At 49.3% G+C, this 16,549-nt stretch overlaps 1 protein-coding gene across 1 annotated transcript in view; it reads left to right on the forward strand.

Moving 5' to 3' along the window:
• The window catches only part of GFRA2 (GDNF family receptor alpha 2), an 81,507-nt gene that overhangs the window by 41,430 nt on the left and 23,528 nt on the right, over nt 1-16,549 (forward strand). Inside the window, exon 4 of the mRNA XM_033159198.1 lies at nt 1,720-2,068. Within this exon, the coding sequence (XP_033015089.1) occupies nt 1,720-2,068 (349 nt within the window). The remainder of the gene's footprint in view (nt 1-1,719; nt 2,069-16,549) is intronic.

Below are 16,549 nucleotides of genomic sequence, written 5' to 3' on the forward strand. Positions count from 1 at the left end.
TTTGGGAGCCACAGAGCTAGTGGGTCAGTGCTTCTGTGGTTTGGTGAGAGGGAACAGCTGCTCTCCTCTGGATGGAGGGGAAGGAAAGGGATGGGGGGGGCAAGCCCCACAAGGATGCTTCTGTGCCAGTCCCTTCTCTCTTGGCTTGATTGCCCCTTCTGGGCATTTTAGAGGTACCCATGCCAAATCTCCCAGGTGCACATCCTTCAAATTGGATCAGAGGTGCATGTAATCTTGGACCCAAATGCCATGCTTGGGAGTTCTCCTCCTCAAATGGCTGCAACCTGCTGTTCCCAGAATCCCACCTGCTGCGAAAGGATCCCAGAGAGCAGCCAGAGGAGGAGGGCATGTCTCTCTCTCGCACGCCCCATAGCACCAAGGGCACAGATCACCCAAAGTGCACATTATAAAGGACCACTCTGGGAAGTGCGCAGAGAATCCTGCGGCACATGATGGAAGAAAGGTCTTCTTCAGACAGTCCATAGGTAGACTATGGAACTCCTTCCCACTGGAGGCAGTGATGGCCACCAACTTGGATAGCTTTAAAAGAGGATTAGACAGATTCCTAGAGAAGAAGGGCTATCGGGGGCTCCTACCCATGATGGCTATGTTGTCCCTCCACAGTCGGAGGCAGCAATGCTTCTGCATACCTGTTGCTGGAAAAACAGGCAGGGAGGAAAGGGCTCTTGTGATTGGCCACAGTGAGAAGAGGAGGCTGGACTAGGTGTGCCCTTGGCCTGGTGCAGCAAGCTGTTCTTATGCACTTTTGTTGTTTAGTCATTCAGTCGTGTCCGACTCTTCGTGACCCCATGGACCAGAGCATGCCAGGCACGCCTATCCTTCACTGCCACTCGCAGTTTGGCCAAACTCATGCTAGTCGCTTCGAGAACACTGTCCAACCATCTCATCCTCTGTCGTCCCCTTCTCCTTGTGCCCTCCATCTTTCCCAACATCAGGGTCTTTTCCAGGGAGTCTTCTCTTCTCATGAGGTGGCCAAAGTACTGGAGCCTCAACTTCAGGATCTGTCCTTCTAGTGAGCACTCAGGGCTGATTTCTTTGAGAATGGATAGGTTTGATCTTCTTGCAGTCCATGGGACTCTCAAGAGTCTCCTCCAGCAGCATAATTCAAAAGCATCAATTCTTCGGCGATCAGCCTTCTTTATGGTCCAGCTCTCACTTCCGTACATTACCACTGAGAAAACCATAGCTTTAACTATACGGACCTTTGTCGGCAAGGTGATGTCTTTGCTTTTTAAGATGCTGTCTAGGTTTGTCATTGCTTTTCTCCCAAGAAGCAGGCGTCTTCTAATTTCGTGACTGCTGTCACCATTTGCAGTGATCATGGAACCCAAGAAAGTGAAATCTCTCACTGCCTCCATTTCTTCCCCTTCTATTTGCCAGGAGGTGATGGGACCAGTGGCCATGATCTTAGTTTTTTTGATGTTGAGCTTCAGACCATATTTTGCGCTCTCCTCTTTCACCCTCATTAAAAGGTTCTTTAATTCCTCCTCACTTTCTGCCATCAAGGTTGTATCATCAGCATATCTGAGGTTGTTGATATTTTTTCCGGCAATCTTAATTCCGGCTTGGGATTCATCCAGTCCAGCCTTTCGCATGATGAATTCTGCATATAAGTTAAATAAGCAGGGAGACAATATACAGCCTTGTCGTACTCCTTTCTTATGTACAGTAACCACTTTTTCTCTTCTGCCGGGACAGGGATGGACTCGACTGCCAACGCCAAAAGCAACCACTGCCTCGACGCGGCCAAAGCCTGCAACCTGAACGACAATTGCAAGCGCCTCCGCTCGAGCTACATCTCCATCTGCAACAAGGAGATCTCCTCCACGGAGCGCTGCAACCGCCGCAAGTGCCACAAAGCCCTGCGCCAGTTCTTCGACCGCGTGCCCCACGAGTACACCTACCGGCTGCTCTTCTGTTCCTGCAGGGACCAGGCGTGTGCCGAGCGGCGCCGGCAGACCATCGTCCCCCATTGCTCCTATGAGGACAAGGAGAAGCCCAACTGCCTGGAGCTCCGCGAGCTGTGCAGGTCGGACCCCCTCTGCCGGTAAGGAACGCCTCACTGTGAAGCCAGTGGGGCTCACGAATGATCTGTGAAATTTGGGTTTTGTTATTGGCAGAGTTTTCAAACGTGGGAGAAGATACCTAGGAAGGAAGGCCTTGAGCACTGGAGATTATTTCCAAAGGAAGGTCACTAAGGAAAACGGGTTCAGCATCCTGGGCTCACCAATGAAACGTTGTCATTGTGGCCCATTTGTGGCTTTGAGTCTTGGGTGTGTGTGGTTTTTGATGGAGTCTCCAGCATCTCTGGCGATGGATTGCTTTGATGCAGTGATTTGGATGTGCGGCTGTGCGTTTGGGTGCATGCTGGGAGTGTTCTTGGGGAAACTTGTGGGAATGTTTAGGAGTGTGGATGATGATATATTATTTTATATATCTCATCCCAGCTTGAGTTAACAAGCTCCAAACTTAGCAGAGTTACATTCCCTTTTAAAGCACACACAGCAGACACGCTTGCACAGGATTGCTAAAGCCTCTAGAACAAGTATATATTCCTGGTATATTCCCCTTGTTCCCTCTTAAAAGTAAAGACACAACACAGTACTGTTTATAAGATATAAAAGAGTTTACTTACATTACTTCCTGAGTTACAGTACAGGCTCAGAGAGGCAGACAGGCTTAGATAAATGTATTTACATATAGTGAAGCTGATTCCATAGGGGAACAGGCTTCACCTGTGCTCCTCTCAGCTGCAAGCCAAGAGGGCATCCTGCTTCTTCAAGAGACGAGGCAAAATGGTGACTGGTCTTTGGGATCTTGTTCCCAGGTAAGGCCACACCTACTTCTGGTTCCTGTAACTCAGTCCAGGTAAACAGGAAGTTAAGCCTGGAGGACTGAGTTACCTTCATGTCCACTCTAGCAGTGTTGGGTTTGGCTGCTCTGTGTTTACATCCCACAAAACTCACCTTTTCAGGGTGACCACTTATGCCTTGCTCCCAAAGAGGGTGCAGATCTGCCTAGGCTAACTTATAGGTATAATGCAAATTTACAATAAAGAACACAAAACCAACCAGACTGTGACTGGTGAGCTGTGAGGTCCCTGCCACCCAGGTGTTTCTAACCGTGGGTGAGCAATTTCCAACCACCTCTCCCACCTAAGGACCCGAGCTGCCCTCCGAATAGAGGAAGCCTTCAAATAATGGGTCTTATGACTGCCCTTCTCAATTTTCACTCCACATGCAGGATTCGAGCACTTTCCCCTCCTGTGATTTCCAGCAGCTGGTTTTCAGAATCATTTCTGCCTCCAACTATGGAAAGCATAGCAGAGCCATCCTGGCTAGTAGCCATCGATAGCCCTCTCCTCCATGAATTTGAAGGGCTGTGAAGGGGAAGATGGGGAAGCCTGTTTTGTGCTGCTTCTGAGGGTAGGAGCCAAATGAAAGGATTCAAGTTACAAGAAAGGAGATTCTGGCTAAACACCAGGAAGAAATTTCTGACAGTAAGAGCTGTTTGACAAGGGAATGGACTTCCTTGCAAGATGTTGTACTCTTCTTTCTTATAACTTTTTGAACAGAGGTCAGATGGCCACCTGCCAGGGATTGTTTAGCTGCGATTCCTTCGTTGCCGGGAGTTGCGCTACACGGCCCTTTTGGTTCCTTCCAGCTCTACAATTCTATCGCTCTAACGCAGATGGGGTGCTGTTGGGGAAGGTGACAGTGCTGGCCATGCTGGTTCACCCCTCATGTCTGCCACTGTGAGACAGGATGGGGATCCTGTCAGTCATCTGGCCCCAATGGTCCAGGCAACCTGGAGATGACTTTGCCAAGAAGACAAGCCTGCTTAGGAAGGCAGGGGAAGGGAGCTGGTCTAGGCGTATGTGTCTGCGTGTTTGTGGGGGTGGGGGAGAGCACGTGATGCTCTGCTAGGGCCGGACACAGGGGCAGGGAAGTGTCTCAGGAGATCAGGGAGAAAGAAATTGCTAGTGATGTTGAAAAAGGAGGTGTCAAAGTGCTGGCCAAGGGGGAAACATCATTAGTGCTAGACTTGTCTCCCTGAATTTCGGTCTCTTGCTCTGCCCTGTCTCTCTGGTTTTGTCTCTCTGTCTCTCCAGCTGCCAGAACTCCCCCGGCAGTCTAATCAGCTGCCAGGGCAATATTCTCTTCCAAGGGCCAATGGGCACTGCCGATCCTTGTGTGCCTCCCCTTGCCCCTTGCTAAACGCTGGGTACAAAGGGAGGAGGCGGAGGGAAGAAAATCTGAGCTGCTGGAATGGCTAGTTGATGAACCATCGCACATAGGAACATGCGAAGAGCCCTGCTGGATCAAGCCAATGTTGGCCCATCTAGTCCAGCTGTTCTCCCAGCGAGTAACCAGATGCCCCACTGAGAAGCCCACAAGCAGGACCTGAGCACAAGAGCACTCTCCCCTCCTGTGGCTTCCAGAAACTGATATTCAGAACCATAGTAGCCATCGATAGCCCTCTCCTCCATGAATTTGCCCAATTCTCTTTTGAAGCCAACCAGATTGGTGGCCATCACTGCACTGCATAAATAAGTCCTTTTTAAACATCTGCATTGACCCTTCCAACATTCAGTTTCACTTGATGTCCATGAGTTCTAATGTTATGAGAGAGGGAGAAAACGTTTTCTCTATTCACTTTCTCCAATTACAGGTGGGTAGCCGTGTTGGTCTGCCATAGTCAAAACAAAATCAAAAATTCTTTCCAGTAGCACCTTAGAGACCAACTAAGTTTGTTCTTGGTATGAGCTTTCGTGTGCATGCACACTTCATCAGATACCTGTTGTTTTGATTGGTAGCCTGTATCTGAAGAAGTGTGCATGCACACAAAAGCTCATACCAGGAACAAACTCAGTTGGTCTCTAAGGTGCTACTGGAAAGAATTTCTGATTTTGTTTTCACTTTCTCCAAGTCATGCATAATTTTATAAACTTCCACCATGTCACCTTTTACTCTCCTAAACTAAATTAAAAAGTCCCAAGCACTGCAACGTCCCTCTCTGCCTCTTGCTCTACCCTTTTCTAAACCAAAAAAGGTCGTCTTATTTCCCAGGCTCTCCCATGGTTTAAGGCCATAATAATGATAATAGTAGATAAATGCCTTTTATGGGACTGGGAAATGGTGTTTGGAGAAGAACTGGGCCCAGACCCAACAAGTGCTCAGGAATGGGGAATCCCTGGCAAAGCCTCACCCTGGAAGAGGGATGATTCCTGTCTCCTGGTGGCCAGCCAGATGTGGGAAGCCTGCAAGGACGACCTGAATGCAGGAGCATAAGAACATCGGAAGGGACTGCTGGATCAGGCCAATGGCCTATCTGGTCCAGCATCCTGTTCTCATAGTGGTAACCTAGATGCCCCAAAGGGAGACCCATAAGCCTATGGGAAACTTGCCCCAGCTTGGCCCTGCCTACTCAGTAGGAATGTTGGGCGGCCACCTCACCTTCCTGCTGCCCAAGAAAGACTCCCTGGGCATGGCCGGCATCTCTTGCTTGGTGCTTGTGCCTCCTCTGCACACTCTTCAGTGGATGCTTGGCTAATCATGTAGCTGTTAGTTTCTTCCTATACATTACAGAGGTTAGCTCTGCTGTGGAACTGGGAGCAGTGAATTTTGGGTGGCAAATGGGACCACCGAAATAGGTTTGGAATCAACCAGGCCATTCTAAAGGGAATTTTGTTTATGGAACATCCAGCATTGATATCAATGCACCTTTCTGTGGGATGTGAAACACGGGGGCAGTCAAGTACAACATCCCTAGAGTGGACATGAAGGGGGTCTCGGTCCGCCAACTGGAGCTTCCTGTTTGTTCTAGGCTGGGATAGACTTCCTCTGTGTAACTTGAGATGGGTGTGGCCTCACCTGTGCAGGAAAAGACAAAAAGCACAGGGGCCAGACTCCATCTTTCTCTCTTTCTGACCGTCTTTCAACAAAGCAACATGTGCTTAGGCAAGCTGCTCTCTTGGCCTCCAGCCAAGAGACTAGAAGGAGCTATCGCCCTTAAGGAATAGTCTCCTAATAATGTATATACTATTTTCTAAGCTAAAAGTCTGCCTTCTGGGATCCGATTGTGAACAGATGATACCTTGTAAGTAAACTCTGTATATGCTTTTATAGAAGACTGTGTCGTGTCTTATTTTAAGAGGGATTAAAGGGGGAAATACCTGGACAGTATTATTATAGAGACTCTAGCGAGTCTGAGCAAGCTGTCTGCTGTGTGTGTTTAAAAGGGGAATGAAAACTCTGCTAAGTTCTGGGACTTGTTAACACAAGTTGGAATAGGATATCTTAAACATGTCCTCTCCTGCATCCCTAAACATTCCCACACTTTCACTTTCCTTTCACTTTGTTCCCTCCTTTAACAGCCTTTGCACAAGGTACTTTCATTGTCCCATGTGGAATGTCTTCAGAAGGGTTTCCCCTGGCATCTGGTGGGCCACTGTGAGAACAGGATGCTGGACTAGATGAGCCCCCATTGGCCTGATCCAGCAGATGCTCTTCTTAAGGGACCTGCAGAATATTCTGCTCCAGCACAGGATAGTTTGGCGAGTGTCAGGAAGTGGGCAGGGGCCACACCTGAACTTTTCTGAGACTCTTCTGCTTTGAGGGAGAGCCTTCCATGGCACCTTGGACAGTTCCATACAGGGCTCTGTCTGAAGGCTCCATAAAAGCCTAGGTGTTGTTGTTTCAGCCTCTGCGCTCCAAGGCTGAGTCCTGAATAAGAGCTGCAGCTCCCTCTCCGTGGCTTGCTCTGTCTTTGGTGGCAGAAACTTCTTCAATTAAAGCAGTCTAGCTGGCTTGAGCAGTGTAGGAGAGGTGATGGTTTCACTGGGGCTTCCGAGCTGGAGTCTGAGGAGGGCAGCTTGGCCTCTGTGGCTGGGGAGGTCCTGGCACAATGGGATCCTCTTGCCCAAGTGCTTTGGGAAGCTGAAGCTGGTACAGAATGCTACTGCCCATTTATTATCTAGAAGGGCAAGACAGGCTCATATTTCACCAATGAAATGACCTGGCCCAGTTTCAAAGTGTTGGTACTAATGTACAAATCCATGAATGACTTAAGAGCCCAGTACTTGACGGAGCTCTTAAGTCATTCATGGATTTGTACCAACACTTAAGTGTACCAATTAAGTGTACCAACACTTAAGAGCCCAGTACTTGACGGAGCAGGGACCCAGGTGGCGCTGTGGGTTAAACCACAGAACCTAGGGCGCTAGCCGATCAGAAGGTCGGCGGTTCGAATCCCTGCGACGGGGCGAGCTCCCGTTGCTCGGTCCCAGCTCCTGCCCACCTAGCAGTTCGAAAGCACGTGAAAGTGTAAGTACATAAATAGGGACCGCTCCGGCGGGAAGGTAAACGGCGTTTCCGTGCGCTGCTCTGGTTCGCCAGAAAGCGGCTTTGTCATGCTGGCCACATGACCCGGAAGCTGTCTGCGGACAAACGCCGGCTCCCTTGGCCTATAGAGCGAGATGAGCGCCGCAACCCCAGAGTCGGACACGACTGGACCTGATGGTCAGGGGCCCCTTTACCTTTACCTTTACTTGACGGAGCGTCTTTCCCAGTGCCGACCAGCTTGGGTGTTAAGAGCTGCAGGGGAGGCTCTGCTGGGGATCCCCCTATTTAGGATGGTCTGAGGTCGGGGGCTTCTTGGTGGTGGCATCCTTTTTGTGGAATTTATTCTCTTTGCAGGTCAAGTTGTCTCTCTCTCTCTCCCCCCTTTATTCAGATGCATTTATGTTCTGCCATGCCTTTGGGACAGGATGCCTGCGGCACTTCGGATTGTGATAGGCTGCTTAATGGCATTTTTATGGCTGTATTTTTAGCCTGTGCTTTCAGGAGTCATTTATTGCTATATTTTATACATTGGTAGCTACTCTGGGCTCTACACGAGGAGCAGCGAGATAAGGAATGAAGGATAATATGTATGTATATAAATCAGCCCAGAAAAGATAATAACAGAAGTGGAGGAAAGTGTAAAAGAGAGCAAATCCAGGGGGTATCCTAGTATATTAGGATGGGCTGGTGTTTTCTGCTATTGGCAGAGGTTACTGCCATGAGGGCCAGGGCACGGGCACAAGGGGACCAAAGCCGAAGACGTGGTGGGAAAGGGGAGAGGAGCATTGCAAGCCCAAGAGGGCAGCAAGGGGAAAGGGAAATTGGGTGGCTGAAGGCATTGGAGAAAAGCACACAGGTTGGAAGTCAAAAAGCATTAGGGGTAGATTCCACGGAAGCCAGCCTTCCTGCCACCATGGCCTCTGAATAATGGGCAGGTGGTCACTGCATGCACCTTGACCTGAAGCAGCAGCTCTAGCTGGACTGAGCGGGGGGAAGAAAGTCCTTCTTCACAAAGCACATAGTGAACCTGTGGAACTCTCTCCCACAGGAGCCAATCATAGAGTTGGAAGAGACCACAAGGGCCATCCAGTCCAACCCCCTGCCAAGCAGGAAACACCATCAAAGCATTCCTGACAGATGGCTGTCAAGCCTCCGCTTAAAGACCTCCAAAGAAGGAGACTCCACCACACTCCTTGGCAGCAAATTCCACTGTCAAACAGCTCTTACTGTCAGGAAGTTCTTCCTAATGTTTAGGTGGAATCTTCTTTCTTGTAGTTTGAATCCATTGCCCTGTGTCTGCTTCTCTGGAGCAGCAGAAAACAACCTTTCTCCCTCCTCTATATGACATCCTTTTATATATTTGAACATGGCTATCCTATCACCCCTTAACCTTCTCTTCTCCAGGCTAAACATACCCAGCTCCCTAAGCCGTTCCTCATAAGGCATCGTTTCCAGGCCTTTGACCATTTTGGTTGCCCTCCTCTGGACACCAATCCAGATGGCTTTTAAAGAGGATTTGTACAAATTCAGGGAGGAGAGGGCTATCGATGGCTACTAGCCAGGATGCCTGTGCTCTGCCTCCACAGTCAGAGGCAGCAATGCTTCTGAATACCTGTTGCTGGAAACCACAGGGGTGTGTGTGGAGGGCTCTTGTGCTTGGATCCTGCTTGTGGGGTTCCCAAAGGCATTGGGTTGGCCACTTTGAGAAACAGGATGCTGGTCTAGATGGGCCATTGGCCAGATCCAGCAGGCGCTCTTCTTACTTTTTTTAATGAAACATGCAGTGCCAGGTGCAAGAGACCATGTGGAAGGCGCTGCTTGGCCTGTCTTTGCTGCTCTTGGGGAAAAATGCCCCCTTGATGCTCATTCCTTTGGCTTTTAAGCAGGCCTGAGTGATGGGACTCCAGCCACAACCAAGAACACCGCACTTACCACCCCGATAACAACCTAGAGACAGAGGGAAAGATAAGGTTTCTGTGCTAGGAGGACAGCAGGTAATTAAACCTCCAACCCAAGAGCTAATAGGCAAAAAGATGAGCTGTAATTGGAGAGCCTTTAAAGAGAGTTGTCCCCCCCACCCCCTTACTGTTATCTCAAGTGCAGGAGGACATCAGAGGAAAGGAGGCGGGGAGCAGGTTGCCCCTTATAGGACTGGGGTCAAACTGGGGTGGGGGGCAGAAATAAAGAATGGGAACGTGGCTAGCAGGGGACAGGCTAATTAACACCGTTGCTCCCTTGTGCAAATCTTCATTGGGTGTTGTTTTTTTAAAAGATACAGTAGGTTGGATGGCCGCCCATCAGGGATTCTTTATTGGGATTCATGCATTGCGAGGGGTTGGACTGGATGTCCTTTGGGGGGTCCCTTGCCACTCTACAATTCCATGATTCTAAGGGCTAAGCACACATCACCCCTCCCTTGCTCAAAATCACAGCCTCCCAATGACCCGCTTTTCATTAAAGCAGCAGCCAGGACTCCCCCCCCCCCCAATGCATTTGTATGTCACGTGTCGTTTGCCGCCCCTTGGGACCCGGCTGAGAGTGGCAGAGGCCCCGCATCCCACCCCAGGGTGTCTGGATCAGGCTCTCCCCATCCCCTTGGAATGGAAAAAAGGTGGTAGGGGAAAAAAGGAGCAGCCCCCCTCCCTCTGCTGACACCCTCATTCCCCTCTGTGTGGCTTTTCTTCTCTTCCCCGCAGCTGCGGGGATTTCTGACAGACTCTTTGCACCACGGCGCTGATTGTACCGGACAGGTTTTAGCTTCAGAATATAAAACCTTTTGCAAAACCATAACCTCAGCTAAGGGGAAAGAGGAGGGGGAAAGGATGAAAAGAGCTGATTTCAGCAGCTGCAGTTTGCTGTATTTTTTTCCATCTTGCATCAGCAAATCAGGACCACAAATAATCTGGTCTTAACATGCTTCACTGAATGCTGCCTCGGAAGAATTTCCCATCTTCTACAAAGGCTGTATTTCCACCGTCTCCAGAGGCTAGGAGAGACCTTCATTTTTCATTGGGGTTCTTCCTTCAGTTCCGACTCTCTTCTCCTCACCCTCCAACGGAAAACCTCGAAAGAGGAGAAGGTGGCGCTGATGAAATGACCTGACTTTGAGAGCATTCGTGTCCAAAGTGGGTTGCTTGCTTTTTCTTTTCTTTTTTTAACCTGGACCCACGAGCTTCACACCCTCTGCAGCAATGGGCAAAATGTCATCTGGTAATACTGTAGATGCGTCTCTGGAAAAAACCAACAACCAGAGCGGTTCGGCCTTCTCATTACACTACGTAATGAGAAGGGCTTGGAGCAGCTGTTCACAGGCCCAGGTTTTAGCCAGAGAATAGGCAGCGCAGGAGAGGAATCAGAATTGCCTATTAATCTGTGGAAAGGAGGGGTTCAGTAATGCTTCTTAGGGAAAGAGCCATATATTTGTGGTGTTGAGCTCGTCAGTTCTTTGTGGGAGTTGAGCCCAATGTGACTGGCCAGATTTTCTAGCGTGTCTTGGCGATCTGTACTAATGAAATGCAATGTAATTCTTTTCCTGCTATGCTTTCTCATGTGTAACCAAGGTTGGGGGTTTCATCCAGTTGTAAGGATTCTGCCACCTTTAGGGTAAAGGGGCCCCTGACCATCAGGTCCAGTCGTGTCCGACTCTGGGGTTGCGGCGCTCATCTCGCTCTATAGGCCGAGGGAGCCGGCGTTTGTCCGCAGACAGCTTCCGGGTCATGTGGCCAGCATGACAAAGCCGCTTCTGGCGAACCAGAGCAGCGCACGGAAACGCCATTTACCTTCCCGCTGGAGCGGTCCCTATTTATCTACTTGCACTTTGACGTGCTTTCGAACTGCTAGGTGGGCAGGAGCTGGGACCGAGCAACGGGAGCTCACCCCGTGGCAGGGATTCGAACCGCCAACCTTCCGATCAGCAAGCCCTAGACTCTGTGGTTTAACCCACAGCACCACCTGGGTCCCTTTCCGCCACCTTTACTGCTTGGTAAAATGGTTGTTTGGATCAATAATGCCACAGGGATCCATGGTCAATGGCTTACCTTGGATGCTTTGCTCTCATGGGAAAAACAAAGCGTGAGCTCAGGCTTAGCATTATGTAAGTCATAGAAATCACACACACACACACACACACACACACACACACACACACAATTTCTCTCATGACAGAATGACATGGTCCTTCACACCGGACCATGGCCTTCTCTGTAGATATATAAATTAGAATACTGTTCATGGAACCAGATGGGGAGATGTCAGCTCTCCTTGGTCCCCATCAGGGAGGAATGGAGGGGAAGGGCTGTACCAAATGGAAACTGCTCCACAAGGGGGAGGTGACCCCGAGCCTCCCTCTGATTGGACAGGTCTCATGACACCCATATATACCTCCCTCTGCTCCCCCTGACCTGAGCTTCGTTCTTCAAGGGGGTGGGAAAACGCTCATCCCTGCAAACATACTGTTGTGGGGTTTTGTGTGTGTGTGTGTGTGTGTGTGTGTGTGTGTGTGTGTGAAGGCCAGTCAGGATGATGCCTTTAGACCCTCCAATTCTTGGGGTCAGCAAGGGTCAGAATCTAATAAAGGATTCTATTGTTGAATTAGTCAGATAAGTTTCTTCATATGACAAAGACCTTAGCTGGCCACTTAAGTGTCCTCATCACCACCCCAAGAATGAGCCAGGTTGCAAGAGCTACAACTAAGTGCTGGGACCCTCCAAGCTAAAGGATGGGTCATTCCTCACCTAGCTGCTAGGCAGGAGAACAATAGCCAGGGTAGTTTGTGGGAGCTGAGCTTGGATGTAAGCTAGAAGCGGGATACACAGAGACCTGCTTGCTCTGTGCTGGAGCCAAAGCTGTGATTAATGGAGAAGAAAGGTCTGCTGGGGTGTTGATGCTGTGAACCCCTTCATCTTATGCTCAGTATGTCGGTGTGAATAAAACCACATACCCTAAAGTTGCAACAGGCTCCACTGACCTTCATTCCAGGGAATCTGAACCCTGGCAAAGCATGCAGGAGCCCTGGAGTCTCTCATCGCTCAGAGACTGGGGGAGCGTGGAACAATACATCTGGGGGAATTGAGGCTCTTCGATTAGCTCTGAAAGTGAAATAAGGCTGGCGACTTTTTGTTAGGGAATCATTGATCTCAGCTGGCTGATATTCAGCTCCAAGGCTCGCTGGGGTCGTGCTTTGATTCGGGAATGTATGAATGGAAAGATACAAAAATGGAAAACTGCCCTCCTTCTCCCCGTCCCTAGCTGTGTGTCCACCCCCCACCACCGAAGGAGCATCTGACGATGCTGAAGATGTGAGAGACCCTCTATCTCTCTATCTCTCTCTGAGCCCCCAGCCCATTCCGGGGAAAGCCAAAAGAAGCCTTTTTCAGTTCTGCGGCTCCCTTTGCTCAAGGCTAACCACCATCTTAACACAATAATAAGTCAATCCTCACTGAATAATTAAACAGGGAACTTTCATAAGTATTGACTTAACGTGACAGCAAGTCTATATCGACTCGGGGCTTGCTTATGTAAACACAATCCTGTGTTCGGCTTAGTTAGCAGTTCAATGGGATAGAACAGTCCTTCAATTAAAATCAAATGATGCATGCCCTTAATTCTTCCCTTCCCTCGCTAGGTAATCATGGCCTCTGAGCACAGGTGAAGGGATGCCATGGGGAGGGGGGCTCCTCTTCAAGTGCATTTAACCGCCATGAATTAAAAAGAAAACATCACACCAGCAAATACGGAGGTGGGATTTGAAAAGGAAGTTTTGCTAGTGGAACATAAGCCTTTGAGCACAATCCCCCCCCCCCGGTGGGTGCATTGAAATGTACCAGAACGATGGAAGATGCTGTCGGGGACCTCCCATTCACTTCAAGAAGTCTCGCCATGCCAGATGTTCTCTGTGGCTGGCTGGCTGCTGCTTTCTCTGACCCAGCCCTGGCTGGCCTCCTAAGTGAGATAAAAAGGTAAAGGGACCCCTGACCGTTAGGTGCAGTTGTGGACGACTGTGGGGTTGCGGCGCTCATCTTGCTTTATTGGCCGAGGGAGCCGGCGTACAGCTTCCGGGTCATGTGGCCAGCATGACTAAGCCGCTTCTGGCGAACCAGAGCAGCACACGGAAATGCCGTTTACCTTCCTGCCGGAGCGGTACCTATTTATCTACTTGCACTTTCGAACTGCTAGGTTGGCAGGAGCAGGGACGGAGCAACGGGAGCTCACCCCGTCGCGGGGATTCGAACCGCCGACCTTCTGGTTGGCAAGCCCTAGGCTCTGTGGTTTAACCCACAGCGCCACCCGCGACCCTTCCTAAGTGCGATAGACACCGACAAATCTCCACCTGCACTCTATGGTCCCACTGTGGTCTGATCCAGCACAGGTGATCATGTTTTTAAAAGATAAACACATCTACCTGTGCTGGACCAGACCAAGATTGGTCCATAGAGTGCAGCCGGGTTCAGCTTTGTAGCCTCCACCTCTATTAGATTATCACTCCCATCAGCCTCCGGTCCACAACACCCAGAGGGCACCAGGTTGGGGAAGGTGGATCTGGAACCACATACCCTTTGCGTTTGCTGCTGCAGGCGCACACTTCCAAAAGTTGCAGGCGAATCCAAAGTTTCCGGGGACCAGAGGGGAACTGAGGCTTCCAGAAGAGAGGAGCAAAAAAGTGAAAGAGCTAGAACTATAGTCTAAGGGACTTGGATGCAGTTTACTGCAAGGATAGACAGACAAAATAGACACGTGTCTTTCAAAGGTCAGGGCATTAAGAGAGACCCTGAAGTGAATAGAGGGCTACACAGATGACATCTCTGGGAAAGGTTACGTTTCTTCATGGCCTACATTCCCCAAAGGAAAGGCTTCTTCCTAGGAAGATGCGGAACAAGGTGACTAGAAAGGAGATATTTTTTTTGGCAGGAGCTTTTTGTGAAGGAGGGAAGCAAAAGGCCAAAGCGATTGTGCCAGTTCAGCAGACTCCCTCCCCCCCTCTCTCTCCCTCTCTCTCTCTCTCTCAGTTTTGGAGGCTCCCAAAACATCCGTTTGAACAGTTGGCTCAATTACCTTCCTCTGTATAAAATAAGAAACTCACTTAATGTTCCTTGTGGATTTTATAGTTGTTTTTTTAATGGGCTGCCGTTCTCAATTCTATTTGCCATTTTGGCTTGCCTTGTGATGAAAAGAAATCCACACGTGTGGTTCATGGACTTTCATGGGAACAGTCCAGATAATCCCACCTAAAGGTGTGCATTTTAATGTGTACGTTTTGAGTGTGTGCGTTTTAATACATGCATGCATACATAATTTTGTTTGTATGCCACCTTTCCATACTTTAAACCAGGCATGGCCAAACTTGGCCCTCCAGATGTTTTGGGACTACAACTCCCATCATCCCTAGCTAACAGGACCAGTGGTCAGGGATGATGGGAATTGTAGTCCCAAAACATCTGGAGGGCCGAGTTTGGCCATGCAAGTACATAATTAAAATGTCCCAAAAGTAGTCATAAACAAGCAGACATCAAAAAATACACAGTTTGAACAATTCCCACATAAATCACAATAATTTCTAAGATAAAGATACAAAAATTAATATCAATTAATGAACAACTACACAGAACCTTAAGACCAGGGCTACTCCAAATGTTGGTCTCCACCGAGCCAATACTTCTGGAAGATAGAATCTCTCCAAGTCAGCCTGTCTAAATTTGCCAAATGAAATCCATTCTGTAATTGTCCTCTCCTTCCAGACACCCAGCTCCCCTCAGCCCTTTACTTCTGGTGCCTCTAGGGACTCTGCAGATACTTGCAGGTCTTGGACAAGCATAAGAACTCTTAAGCATATGAACATAAGGAGAGCCTGCTGGATCAGGCTGGTGGCCCATCTAGTGCAGCATCCTGTTCTCCCAGTGGTCAACCAGATGCCTCTTCTGGGAAGCCTGCAATCAGGATTCATGCACAAAAGCCCTCTCCCCTCCTGTGGTTTCCCGCAGTTGAAGCTAGTGGCCTGGCTCCATTAATTTCTGTCTAACCTCTCTTAAAGCCATCTAGGTTGATGACCATCACTGCCTCCTGTGGGAGGGAGTTCCAGAGATTAACGACATGCTGCGTGAAGGACTTTCTCATCTGTCCTGAATGTTCTGACACTCGGCTTCACTGGATGCCCACAAGCCATTTACTCCTCTGATTATGGTTAGGTGTTAAGTGGTAAATAGCCAGCATTGTGATCCCCAGTATTACTGATTGATTGATTGATTGATTTCATTTATAGCCCACCTTTTTCTCCAAGGAGCTCAAGGTAGCATACATGGTTCTCTGCACCCTCATTTAATGCACCTGCTGCTTAATTCTCCAGGTCTCCTCCCCCTTGACACCTCCGCTCTAGACTTGCTCTTCCATTATTTGATTGCAAATGCCTAGTTAATTATTTCTGCTGTGCGCTTGCACATCTGCAAATCAGCACATGCACAGAGCACTTTGAGAGCCAGTGTGGTGTAGTGGTTAAGAGCGGTAGACTTGTAATCTGGGGAACCGGGTTCGCGTCTCCGCTCCTCCACATGCAGCTGCTGGGTGACCTTGGGCTAGTCACACTTCTCTGAAGTCTCTCAGCCCCACTCACCTCACAGAGTGTTTGTTGTGGGGGAGGAAGAAGAAGAAGAAGAGTTTGGATTTGATATCCCGCTTTTCACTACCCGAAGGAGTCTCAAAGCGGCTAACATTCTCCTTTCCCTTCCTCCCCCACAACAAACACTCTGTGAGGTGAGTGGGGCTGAGAGACTTCAGAGAAGTGTGACTAGCCCAAGGTCACCCAGCAGCTGCATGTGGAGGAGTGGAGACACGAACCCGGTTCCCCAGATTACGAGTCTACTGCTCTTAACCACTACACCACACTGGAAGGGAAAGGAGAATGTTAGCCGCTTTGAGACTCCTTTGGGTAGTGAAAAGCGGGATATCAAATCCAAACTCCTCCTCTTCTTCTTCTTCTTCTTCTTCTTCTTCTTCTTCTTCTTCTTCTCCAGGCATGCTTTGAAACCCAGGCCTGGGCTGAGCTGGATCAGTGTTGTAAGGGATAACGTATCTGACTATGGACAAGGAGATTGTAGCTTCAACTCCTGTCTGGCTCCATGGTTGAGAGCCAGTGTTGTGTAGTGGTTGGACTAGGGAGAGACCAGGGTTCCAATGTCCCCACTCAGCCATGAAGC

This window comes from Lacerta agilis, chromosome 8, assembly GCF_009819535.1.
Source record: "Lacerta agilis isolate rLacAgi1 chromosome 8, rLacAgi1.pri, whole genome shotgun sequence".
Lineage (NCBI taxonomy): Eukaryota > Metazoa > Chordata > Lepidosauria > Squamata > Lacertidae > Lacerta > Lacerta agilis.